The following is a 12,276-nucleotide window of genomic DNA, read 5'->3' as shown; positions in this document are numbered from 1 at the left end:
ACGATGGTGAGTTGCCCAAGTTTGTCAGTGACCTCATCGGTGATCTGCGTGATGAGGTGTGGAGGCTTAAAGGGCAAGGCAATGTGGGTCAGGATCATCGACAAGCTGCAATGGTGGCTCCAAATGAAGATGCTACATCACTGATGCTTGTGTCTTTGCAAGATGATTTGAGAAACAAAAATGCAGAGATAGCTGCAATGAAGGCCAAGTTTGACAGGCTTGTGTTTCTCTGCATTGTGTTTGTGCTGGGCTTAGTTGGAGGCAAGATGTTAATGTAGTGATGCAATGTAGTTGAACTATGTGTGTGCTGGGTGTGTGTTGGACAAGATGATCACAGTTGTGATGTATCCAGTGTGTTGTTTATGTTCTGATGTATGCATGATGGTAATGCAGTGAGTAGAACTTGCAGTTTGAATAATGGAAGCATAAATATTGCCATAACATCCATAGCATAAATACCCAGAGAGCATAAATATCCAGAGCATAAGATATCATCCATAACATCCATAACATCCATAACCTGATACATGTGTGTATTCAGGATTTCACAAAATAGATGTTTGCAATATAACATTATACATGTTTCAATACTGCAACATCATGTACTAGAGAGGTAGCTGCAGCCACAACTAGTAGTTCCCACTGCAAGTGAAGTAGTTGTAACTTGGAATTGATGATGCAACTTTCCTTCTTCCTCTCTTTGCTCCACTTCTTGTCACTCCAGAAGTAGATGGTCCTGCTTCAGTAGTTGCAGCTCTTTTTCTTGGTGGCTTGAACCTGCTGGCCTTGGTACCAGGTGCAGAAGCTTGTGGAACTGTAGTTGTTCTAGCTGATGCAGTTGCAGAACCTGATGCAGTTGCAGAATCTGATGCAGTTGCAGAACCAGATGCTTGTGCTTGAGGTGCTTGTGCTTGAGGGGCAGTTCCAAAACCTGATGCTTGCTAGCATTTGTTGAAAACAGAAAATAATTTGGTATATAAGAAGCTAGAGTGGCAAATGGTATACAAGCAAATAAATACATGTAAATAGGCAGAGTGGCAATTTAATCATGCAATACCTCATTTCTATTGTTTTTGCTCACCCTTCTGCCTTCTCCTTCTGCTATTGAATTCTCACAAATATCTTGAGCTTCTTAAATATACCAGGGCATATCTTCCCTGTCATTTTCTCACCCTTCTCCTTCTGCTCTTGAATTCTCACAAATATTTTCTTCCTAATCTTCTCTTGCATGAAAATAATGGGATAGAACCTAGCATCAACTATGGCATGGTTGAATGACTCACATAGGTTATTGTCCACTGACTCACAATTTGTTCCAATAGGGAAGAAAGCCCTTGCCCAATGCACTGGCTCTATCTTCATCATGTCCTGAGCCCCTCCAGGTGTCTCTTGTGCAAGCTTGGCCTTGTAATAGTTGAAATCCTGCCTATTGGAAGCTTTGGCAACATCCCAATTTTTTTTCTGCCAATCATGAGCTCTGTGCTTCTTCCTCCAGTTAGCATAGATGTGCCTAACACACATCCTATGCTCTGCAGCAAGGAGATAGTCTTTCATGGCATTGATTAGGCCCTTCTGCTGATCAGATATGAACACCCACCCTTCTCCATTGTTGTTGATGTCAAGATCCTTGATGAGTAAACCAATAAACCATTTCCAAGTTTCATTTGTTTCTTGCTCAACTTCAGCCCAAGCAATTGGATACATCTGATTGTTAGCATCCCTACCTATGGCACACAACAGCTCACCCTTCACTAACATTGTCATGCCGTGCTGCAGCAACATCATGCCCTATAGCAACATTGTCATGCCCTGCAACTGTATGCTTCTGTGGCTTTCCACTGCTTGTTCTATGCTTCTGTGGGCTGCCAATAACTTCTCTGACCACACCTGTTTCATCAATGATAAGCAAATAAGTGTCAGATTCAGCAGGCTTTGCAGCAGTGATCACAACATCAGGTTCACAATCTGTCAATGAAACTATCTCATCCTCAAAATCACTGCCACTGCTACTGTCAGCACTATCTTCTTCTCCATAGTACTCTACATATACATCTGCAACAGCACCAACAGCCACATAATCTGCCATCTGAACACATTTGCTGTCATCATTCAGAAAAATCAAGCCATTCACAAGTTCTTTACCAGGAATCAAGAAATAAAACTTCATAGACTCCTTCAGTGCAATGTGATCCTTCAAAAATCCCTTCACTTCCTGCAAAGATAGTTTGTCCCTTTCTATGTCTGACATAACATCATCTCCTCCAATATATTGCAGATTAGGGCCAATACGAAGGAAATCCCCACCCAGATGGAAGCAGACATGCAAAATCTCACTCGGATCCATCATATCACTGCAGTAAACAAAAAAAAGAACAAAATTAACCTATCTGTGTGTTTGAACATCTAAATCTACGGCTAAATCAAAGAAAAATCACAAAAATTTTGCCCGTGAGAAGCCTCCCCCTAAATCTGGCCAAACCCTAACAATACTGCCGCAATCAGACCCTAAACTACGGGCATCGGAGGAGGAGGGCATGGAGATGTTTACCTCGGGTTGTTTGCGCCGCCCCGCCGTCACGACCGTCGTCGTGGATCCGTTCACCTGCTGGTCGCCATTGTTGCCGCGCAAGAGAGAGAGGTCGAAGCCGGGAAGACATGGAGCGGGCGAGGTCATAAATGCCTCATCTGCCTCGCGGGCCTGTCCACTTGCGTGAAACATTGGGCCGACCCAGTCCATCTGCGCAAATTAGGGTCCAGTACGTCCGCAACGCAACCATTTTCGGGCATAAGTTGCCACATCACCAATCACTGTTTGGCAGTGCACTCCAAGGTTCGATTTAGACCGGGATTTGTAAGTTTAGGGTGCAATCAACAGGGATTTGGACATCGGGGTCCATTTGGCCGGAGCGCTACCAGTTCAGGGTTTAAAATAGACTTTTTCCTATGCTAGCTCGAGGGACGACTTGTTGACTGAGTACCAACCACCGCATACGCCGTCGTCGGTCTCCCGCTGTGCGGTTGATGCACCGATCAACCACAACCTCGTGGCCACACGTAGGCGCGTTGCCGCCGTCGCCCCAACGTCCGACCCGCGGCTAGCCACGTCGCGCGAGGCTCGCTCAGGCCCCGCTGCCCGACGACCAAGAGCTCGTCGTCGTTGCTTGTGATCGTCGCAAACATTTAGTCGCCGCTGTTGCCATCCGATGTTTATGGATAACCCTAACACCACTGTCGCGGCTCGGCACGGGCCACACCGTCGTGGGCCAAGCGCAGCAGCTGGCGCACACTCTGGTACATCTCCGACGCTTCAAACCCGCCCCCACCACCCCGATGGAGAAATCCATTGCTGCAGCTGCCGTTGCGTGCATGATTGTAGAGGTTGAGGACGTGGGCGTGGAGTTTGTTATTTTCCTGTGGGGTGAAGCATGGCCAGTCAACCTAAACTACTAAGTGTATACACACAATGGATTAGGTTGAGTCTAGCCATTAGATTGAGTTTGGTGGGCGTAATCATGTGATGGTAATAGGTTTGTGTACATTTGAGGGGTGTGCTTAAGAAAGATCAAGCTTGCCCTTTTATTAGTAGTTGAGATGGAGACTAAACTTTCTACCATTTCTAGTATATGTAGATTTTCTCAAATTATTATATGGGCCCTAGGTTCATCTCATATTTCAACAAAAACCACATAAGAATTTATTTAACAAATAGAAAAACTAAAGTTAGAAATGTGGTTTCCACATGTTAGTTAGTATGGAAAAGAAAAACATACTCCCTCTTTCAAAATTACTTGTCGCATAAATAAATATAAATAAATGTATCTAAAACAAAAATACATCTAGATATCCATTTTTATGACAAGTATTTCCGGACAAAGGAGGTATTTGATATGGATGATCAAAACTAAAACCTTATCGTAGTGGGTTGCATAACCCTCACTAGCTAACCACCACACCGAATACAACTTAGAATAAACTAACAAGCTAGAATATATATATTTAGGTACTAGTACATTTTCAAGCGACTTTTTATATATGATGCTCCTATAGTCCCACACAAGGTCTATTTTTTAAAGTTCATGTTCTTTCTAGTACTAATTTCCTCCATCTGGAAAAAGAAAGGAAAGAAAAAAAAGTTGCCACAAAACTAAAGGAAGTTTTAGTTTATTTAGTGAAAATGTTTCGCATGCATTAGAAAATTGTAAACATATCATTGAAAATGTGTCACGTGTATTTTTTTTATAAATATGCTTTTGAATACAATTCACATGTATTAAAAAATATTGTAAATTTATGTATCTTCATTTAGTACCACGAGCGCTAAATCCATGCGATGATTCGATGGTTCATCCATCCAGTTTTGATTTGATGGTTCGTATCTTCATCGATATCCTCATCCTTCTCAACATTGACCCAAATGTCGAAATATGTCCTTCTGAGGCACCATCTGCCCATCAAGGGCATCCTCCTCCTCTTCGTGTCTAGTAGTATTGAAACTGCACCTCATGTACTCGAGTTTAATTCTACCAAGGCCAAACCTTTTGACTTCAATGTTTGTCTCTGTAGCTCTAACTTCCTATTAACCCCCGTTCGATTATCATCGACTAACACTATATCATTCACAAAGAGCAAACACCATGGGATATCTCCTTGTATATCTCTTGTGAGTTGTGACCTCATTCATCATTAAAGATAAAAAGATATCTGCTCAGAACTAATCCATGGCGCAGTCTTATTTTGATAGGAAATCCATCAGTGCCGTCATCACTTGTTCAAACACTTGTCATGACATTATTGTACATTCCTTTATAAGAGTAATGTATTTTGTTGGAACTTTGTGTTTCTTCAACCCATCGCATGCCATTTCGTGGTATCTTATTGTATACCTCGTCTAAGTCAATAAACATCATATGTAGGTCCTTCTTTTGCTTCCTGTATCTCCTCATAACTTGCATACCAAGAAAATGGTTTTCATGGTCGACCTCTCGGACATGAAATCAAACCGTTTTTCATCACGTTTGTCATTCTTCTTAAGCAGTGCTTAATGACTTTCTCCAGTAGCTTCATTGCGAGTCTATATGAGCGCAATATATAAATATAAAAATAATTTTGCTTGAAGAGGTATGCATGAATGTAATACATACAATTCCAGCTCACTAATCTACGCCTACTATAGATTGGTCTGGTGCATAACTTGCATGAGCAAATCACACCGCTACTGGGGGCCTTAGATTCGGTCCTCCATACTATAATTTGTTTTTCTTTTCCATACTGACGCTAAAACCCATATTTTAATTTTAGGTTTTTTTACTATGTAATGAAATAAAATATGAGGGGGGTTTAGGTGGAATTTTTTTGGGGCATACCTGAAACTTATATGTGACATATCGCAACATTGGTTCGTCAAATGTTGGAACCATCTTAAAACAGTATTCACAAGTTCTAACACCATACTTAGTCTAAGTTTGAAGACCATTGAAATCATCGTCATCAAAATTAGGGCATCTATAAGGAAGACGCGTAAACCATCGGTATATGTTTGATTGAACATATTTGTTTACTTTTGCAATTCAATGGAGATCCATATAAATCTGCCAAAGTTGTCCGAACATACAAATTTCAGTATTTTAAAGACAAACGCGGGGAGCTTTGCTGAAGTCTGGACATGCAATTGACCAATCATATGAATGGTCTTTCTTTTCTTTCTCCTCCCATATGCACATGTATGATCCCCTCTTTTCTCTTTTCCCAATCCATAAATATTCTACCATATACATGGTCTTCATCTATTTTTCTTCTTTTAATCAAATACTTTACATTTAACGTTGAATTGCTTTCTTTCATATCATATCTATTGATCATGTTCGACACATAAAAATAAACATATACTGAAAAGAAATCTTCTATTCTTAAATAGTTGTAACCCACTAACTATTTTTTCTAAGCATGCAGAGCTTCCACATCAACCAACCATGCATGTGCGGTCAGCTCATTAATCTATCATCCCACTAACTATTTTATCCATGCATGCAACCCTTTGACATCAACAAATTATGCATGGCTGCCATTTCCATCACATCTTATATAATTCTCATTACTATTCATGTCATCAACCTAATTATTCATATTTTCATACTACCATCCCGCTGCAACGCGCGGGTTATCTTCTACTAGTTTACCTATGGGCGTTGGAGATTCCCTCAAGGACCGTACATGCATTTTACTCACCAGATCGGACTGAAGACGAGAGCGTCCACGGTAGGTCTGCTTTAAGATTGGTGACCAAGCCAGAGTCCAGAAAAACCACCCTCTGACCCTGGACGCCGGATCCCCAAACCCTCCCCTCCAGACCCCCTCGACGCGAGATGGCCGACGACAACGGCGGCGGCGGCGGCGGCGGCGACCACGTCAGCGAGGGCGCTCGCCCCGAGGTAACCACCCGATCTCCCTCACGGGTTCCCATCTCCGCACCATACCTGCTTCGTGGGCGCGGCGCGACGTTTCGTCCCCCTCGATCCATAGGTGCTTAGCAGTATTTGCACCTTTAGTTTCGCAGAGCTTACGCGTCGTGTGCTCGTTTGATCTGGTGTCGCCTAAATTCAATAGCCCGGGGGAGTTTCCCGAATCCGTCGGGTTCGATCTAGATGTGGCAGTTGATAGAGGATGTCTTTATCAACAGTGTCGCGGGAGGATCCGGTGGAACAAACTACCTGGCTGACGCGTTTTGATTGATCTCAGCTTTCCGTGGTAGATTAGTTCGTTTATTCGCTGTTTGCTTAGTGTTAGTGGCGGATGTCGAATTTGGCGTGTAGAAGAAAGTGTTTTTGTTTTGATTTCTGGGTTGGTTGATTTGATTTTCAGGGCATCAGTAATAAAGTTGCCTTCATGTACCAGAGACTTACAATAGAGCTGGAACTGCTTGTGTGACTAGGGCGGCTATGTTGTTGATATAGGTGTGCATCTATAGAGTTACTTCAGCATACACCTGTTGATGCAGCCGTCCGATATAGGTTTGCGTTAACCAAAAGCAACCTGTTCATTAAGACTTTAACCAAAATCCTGCTTGCATGGATACACTGGCACCGGGCCATTGATCTTCTGGACGTCTTGTTTATGTTCTCCCATTTAGATGCTCATGTTCTACTTATTGTGCTTGGCTTGTGTCTTTATTCTAAATATGGGTACTCTCAAACTAATAGCATTCCATCTCCAGGATGATACACATACACGTGAAGAGGGATTGTCTAAATCCAGGGATCGTGACAGAGAAAAAGAAAAGGACAGGGAGCGCCATAGGGACCGTGACCGAGATAGAGGAAGAGACAGAGATCGGGGTCGGGACAGGGATCTAGACAAGGATCGGGATAGGGACAAGGATCGGGATCGTCACCAAAGGCATCACCGTGAGAAAAGGGAGCACCGAGACCGTCCTGATGATCACGATCGTCACAGAAGCCGTGATTCTGAAAGGTATAGCTGTTAATGCATTTGTGTTCTATATGCACCTAATAATTTGTTTTGTTGCAATGATGGCTTGTGGTCATGTGACTTGTGTTAGAATTATTGACCTTTGAATATGATTGCCAATGCAAATGTTAACCTAAAACATGTCTTGCTCACGGTGATCATGATTTCCAAACCACACTTTTTTTCTTCTCAAATGCCATGTAAAAGATAATATCTAATGTATGTTTGTAACAACACACAGGAGAAGGGACCGTGAGAGAGATGGACATCACAGGCATCGCTCTCGTTCACGGTCTCGTTCAAGGGGCAGGGATGATCACAGATCTCGATCTCAGTCAAAAAGGTATGGACCTGATGAAGTTCATTCAAGAATCATAATTTGAATCGTGTACATACTTTACACTAGTCTTCCCCTCATGGTTATCATCATCTTGATGTTGAGAATAGTTTAGCAGAGAAGACATGTCATTGTGTAATTAAACATATATCATTTATTATGTTTCCTCTGTATGTTGTACGATTCATTGTTGATCTGTGTACTGTCCTTTTGAGCCATGGCATGCACATTTGAGTTTTCTGGCTCAGTATTTTAACCAAGAGATGATTTCCCCCCCTCTTTTACATCTATATCTGCACTACCATATAGTCTACCAGTACCTTATTAGCTGTCGATTTCCTTCTACCCAACAGCGAAGAAGCGGCAAATACTAGTGGCCTTGGCCGTTGGACTAACTCTGGTGGTTGCACTGGATTGTGCCACACCACGTCTATAGATCTTTATGTACTGTCAATACAATGCATTGCTTGTACATAAATGGGCTCATGGCTACTGTGCTGCGTTCTATGCTTCTCTAGAACAATCCTGTATGAGCATGAGCAATCAAAGGAACAAAACATGCATTAAGTCAATCTTTTTAAATGATTTGTAAGATTATTTATATGACAAAGTTGAGTAAGTATTACATTATAGCAACTAATACCCTTCGCTGTGCATGCACCACTCACTACAAGAATAGTTGTCTCATGCAGTTTTCAGTTCTTTCATCTTTTTATTTTAATACCTCATTATTACTACTAATACCAATTGTGTTGAAGCAGCAAGCGAGTCAGTGGGTTTGACCTGGGACCAACAGCACAATCTGTAGTTCCTCAGTTCCCTACTATTCCAACCCCAAGTATGCTCTCATCAACTAAATTCTCTTTTTCTTCTTTCCATTCTGCAGTTTTGTTGATTTTAGTTGGGACTTATTGTAATTACAGAACGGCTGTTCTTGTCTGGAGACTGGGGCACATGCTGTTCATTTGCATGTTGAGAATGAATGAATTCTAGCCATTGCTGGATCACCTAGCCAGCCATTTATTTCCACCACAATGTACTACTCCATTATGAACAACCGGATGTGGTGCTTTATTACTACAATTGCCGTAGCCTCCTAGCATATCACCGTTCTAACGATGATTTTGAAACTTAGTGCTGTTGGATATCACTGGGCACCTGATGCTTTTATATCATTTGGCTAGAGCGTTTTCACTGTAGATATGTTCTTGGAGATGCCATATCACCAAGCACCTTTATATGCATCTGTAACGACAATACAAACAATTTAAAGAGTTGAAGATGCTTTGTGGGATCTACCTAGAACTGCACCAATAAGGCAGGAGGGTAAAAAATATTAGTTTATTTGAGTGACAACACCGCACCGAGATACTGCCATACTGGTCCTAGAGGTGGGAGAAAGTACCAGCCAACAGATGCTTTCTCTACGTAAGCACCTCTTAAATGCCCATCCATTCGGGATGGCCTTATATGTCTGATAGTATCTTCTGATGCAAATAAGTTTAAGTTTCTATTTTATTATTACTTGGTACTGAAAACTGAGCAAAACTTTTTTGCTTTTGTTCTTTTGTTGTTTGTCTGTTTTGTGTATGTGTATGGTAAGAAGGCAATCTTGGGTCACTTGCCCCACTGCCGCCGATGGATGTACAGCCTACTGTAGCTTTAATGTACAAGGAGGAATCAGTGCTCCGGTTTGATATCGCCTTGTCCATCTTCAGCTAGCAAGTATTACAGATTGCTAGCTTCATGACTATTACATTTGTCCTTCCACACTTGTTTTTTGTTCTTTGACATGAAATACTGCACAGCTGGATCCATTTGAGATCCAGACTGATGGTGAGAAGTAATCAGGTTTACAAGGGAAAATGCTCTTTTGTGCTAATTGTTTATGCTTTCCACTAGAAATTTATTGGTACATTGCAGGTCAGTTACCGGGCTCTTCTATTCCTGGAATGTTCCCGAACATGCTCCCTTTTGCTGTTGGACAGGTGATTACTCTTGATGTTTTAAGATCTTGCTGTCGAATAAACCTTTGCCTCAGTTACGTTTTGTTATTTTCATTCTGTAAATGCACTCATTTCTGGTTTGTAAACAAATTTACTTGTTTAAATCAGTTCAACCCCCTCATCATGCAGCCACAAGCCATGACTCAACAGGTATGCCTTTTTGCTTTGTTTATAATTTACTGTGGGTGTTGATAAACAATTTGCCAGCATATTTTTCCTCAGGCTACTCGGCATGCTCGGCGTGTTTATGTCGGTGGTCTTCCCCCATCTGCTAATGAACAGGTCTATATGTATACTTAAATCACTTATTTTACTGCCCATTGCCCTAAAAAATAAGCATGCATGTACTGATGTACAGGTGTGCACGCTGATGCATACAATTGGCAATTCTTGGTTACATTGGTTTCCTTCTGTGCAGTCTGTTGCAATATACTTTAATCAAGTCATGGCTGCTATTGGAGGAAACACTGCTGGTCCAGGTGATGCTGTTCTTAATGTGTACATAAACCATGACAAGAAATTCGCTTTTGTGGAGATGAGGTCTGTGGAGGAAGCAAGCAATGCAATGGCACTGGATGGCATTTTATTTGAAGGTGCACCAGTGAAGGTTAGGAGACCAACAGACTATAACCCTTCTCTGGCAGCTGCCCTGGGCCCCAGCCAGCCAAGCTCCAATTTGAATCTTGCTGCAGTGGGCCTAACACCAGGTTCAGCAGGAGGGTTAGAAGGCCCGGACCGTATTTTTGTGGGGGGTCTCCCCTATTACTTCACAGAGGCTCAAGTTCGGGAGCTGCTTGAATCATTTGGACCTCTTCGAGGATTTGATCTTGTGAAGGATAGGGAAACTGGTAACTCAAAGGGCTATGCGTTCTGTGTGTACCAGGACCTCAATGTCACTGACATAGCCTGCGCTGCTCTAAATGGTATCAAGATGGGAGACAAAACTCTTACGGTCAGACGAGCAAACCAGGGCTCAGCCCAACCTAGACCAGAGCAGGAAAATATCCTTTTGCAGGCACAGCAGCAGGTGCAGTTACAGGTATAGTCCAACTATTTATTTGTCACCTGTGGCCAACTAATTGTCCTGTTGTATCAAATTACATTGTATGTCTGCAATTGTTCTTGGATTCTGACTCGAAATGTGTTCTTTTACAGAAACTTGTGTATCAAGTTGGTGCACTTCCTACAAAGGTTGTATGCCTGACCCAGGTAGTTACTGCTGATGAATTAAAAGATGATGAAGAATATGAGGACATTATGGAAGACATGAGGTTGGAAGCTGGGAAATATGGTAATTTTTGTGAACTCCTCACCTGCTATTCCTTCTCTTTGAAGCATATATTTAGCTTTGTGACAGCCGCTGGATCATTAAGGTTTCCTTTTGTTATGCGTGTATGTCTTCAGTAGCCTGTATTGCCATGTCGGGCTCCCTTTCATTCTGCCTTACTATACTTCTGCTCTTCTGTTGCTGATTCTGTTAGTCATTCCTACTCCTTTGTTTGACACATACATCTGTCAGGTAACTTGGTGAAAGTTGTCATCCCGCGCCCTCATCTGAGTGGAGAGCCAGTTTCTGGAGTTGGAAAGGTGAGCACTGTGTTGAGGTTCAAATTCTGCAGAATAATTCTGTTGGAAAAAACCTTTCTGATGCATGTGCTTCCCATTGCAGGTGTTCTTAGAGTATGCAGATGTTGATGGCTCCACCAAAGCAAAGACGGCGATGCATGGAAGGAAATTTGGTGGAAACCCAGTTGTTGCGGTCTTCTACCCCGAGAACAAGTTTGCTGAAGAGGACTATGATGCGGCAGCATAAATTATCTCTCTTTTCCAATGCCAATAGTGTTTTGTGTAGTTCGTTCGATTTACAGCAACGTTTCCCCTTCTAGTTGAGCTTTCTTGTAGCCCTGGATTTATGCAGAGCCGCCAGTTATTAATATTGGAAGATAGATTGCCTAAAGTTGATCTAATTGGTCTTGTCCCTTAATCCTGGCCGTCGTTAGTGGTGCCAGGGTATGCCATTCTCTTCATTTAGCGCCCTTGAAAGATTATTAGCCAGTAATAACTTCACCTTTAGCTTGTACCCTGCAAATGGCTCAAAAGAGTCATCTTGAATAACTTGGCATGGTAAGAGAACTCTCAGTGAGTATCACTGATTTAGTATCATGTATGTGCCCCATGATATAACCTACCCCGTTCATAGTATCCTATTATCATTTGTAGAATCCCAACATAAAGTTGTGGTTATGATTTTCTCCCTCCATTTCATAATCCAAAAACATTTTCTAGACTATTCACTTTTCTTGTTTGACACGCTATATGGTATCAAGACTAACATCTTATTTCACATCCTTATGATGCTTGCATTGTAACTAGAAGTCAATCACCATCTGTGCATGTACCACTTTACGCATGTGCTGTTTGCTGGCGGCTGTTCGCCAAGTTCCATGACGGTGCGGCATCATGTCACGG

At 42.1% G+C, this 12,276-nt stretch overlaps 1 protein-coding gene across 4 annotated transcripts; it reads left to right on the top strand.

Moving 5' to 3' along the window:
- The first annotated feature begins 6,301 nt into the window (after positions 1 to 6,301).
- LOC123448306 (splicing factor U2af large subunit B) lies at positions 6,302 to 11,774 on the top strand. Of its 4 annotated transcripts, none has more exons than XM_045125151.1 (11): positions 6,302 to 6,428; positions 7,211 to 7,467; positions 7,706 to 7,807; positions 8,563 to 8,639; positions 9,725 to 9,789; positions 9,916 to 9,957; positions 10,030 to 10,089; positions 10,226 to 10,846; positions 10,963 to 11,098; positions 11,327 to 11,394; positions 11,477 to 11,774. In XM_045125151.1, the coding sequence occupies exons 1-11, from the start codon at positions 6,363 to 6,365 to the stop codon at positions 11,618 to 11,620; spliced, it is 1,638 nt and encodes a 545-aa protein (XP_044981086.1). In that variant the 5' UTR covers positions 6,302 to 6,362; the 3' UTR covers positions 11,621 to 11,774. The 4 variants fall into 4 exon arrangements, with proteins under 4 accessions (XP_044981086.1, XP_044981085.1, XP_044981088.1 ...); XM_045125150.1 differs by having other exon boundaries at positions 10,015 to 10,089; XM_045125153.1 differs by lacking the exons at positions 6,302 to 6,428; positions 7,211 to 7,467; positions 7,706 to 7,807 and adding an exon at positions 9,408 to 9,526 and having other exon boundaries at positions 8,567 to 8,639; positions 10,015 to 10,089.
- The last annotated feature ends 502 nt before the right edge of the window (positions 11,775 to 12,276 follow it).

The sequence above is a fragment of the Hordeum vulgare genome, chromosome 4H, assembly GCF_904849725.1.
Source record: "Hordeum vulgare subsp. vulgare chromosome 4H, MorexV3_pseudomolecules_assembly, whole genome shotgun sequence".
Classification (NCBI taxonomy): Eukaryota; Viridiplantae; Streptophyta; class Magnoliopsida; order Poales; family Poaceae; genus Hordeum; species Hordeum vulgare.
This window is presented reverse-complemented; position numbering and strand designations above follow the sequence as displayed.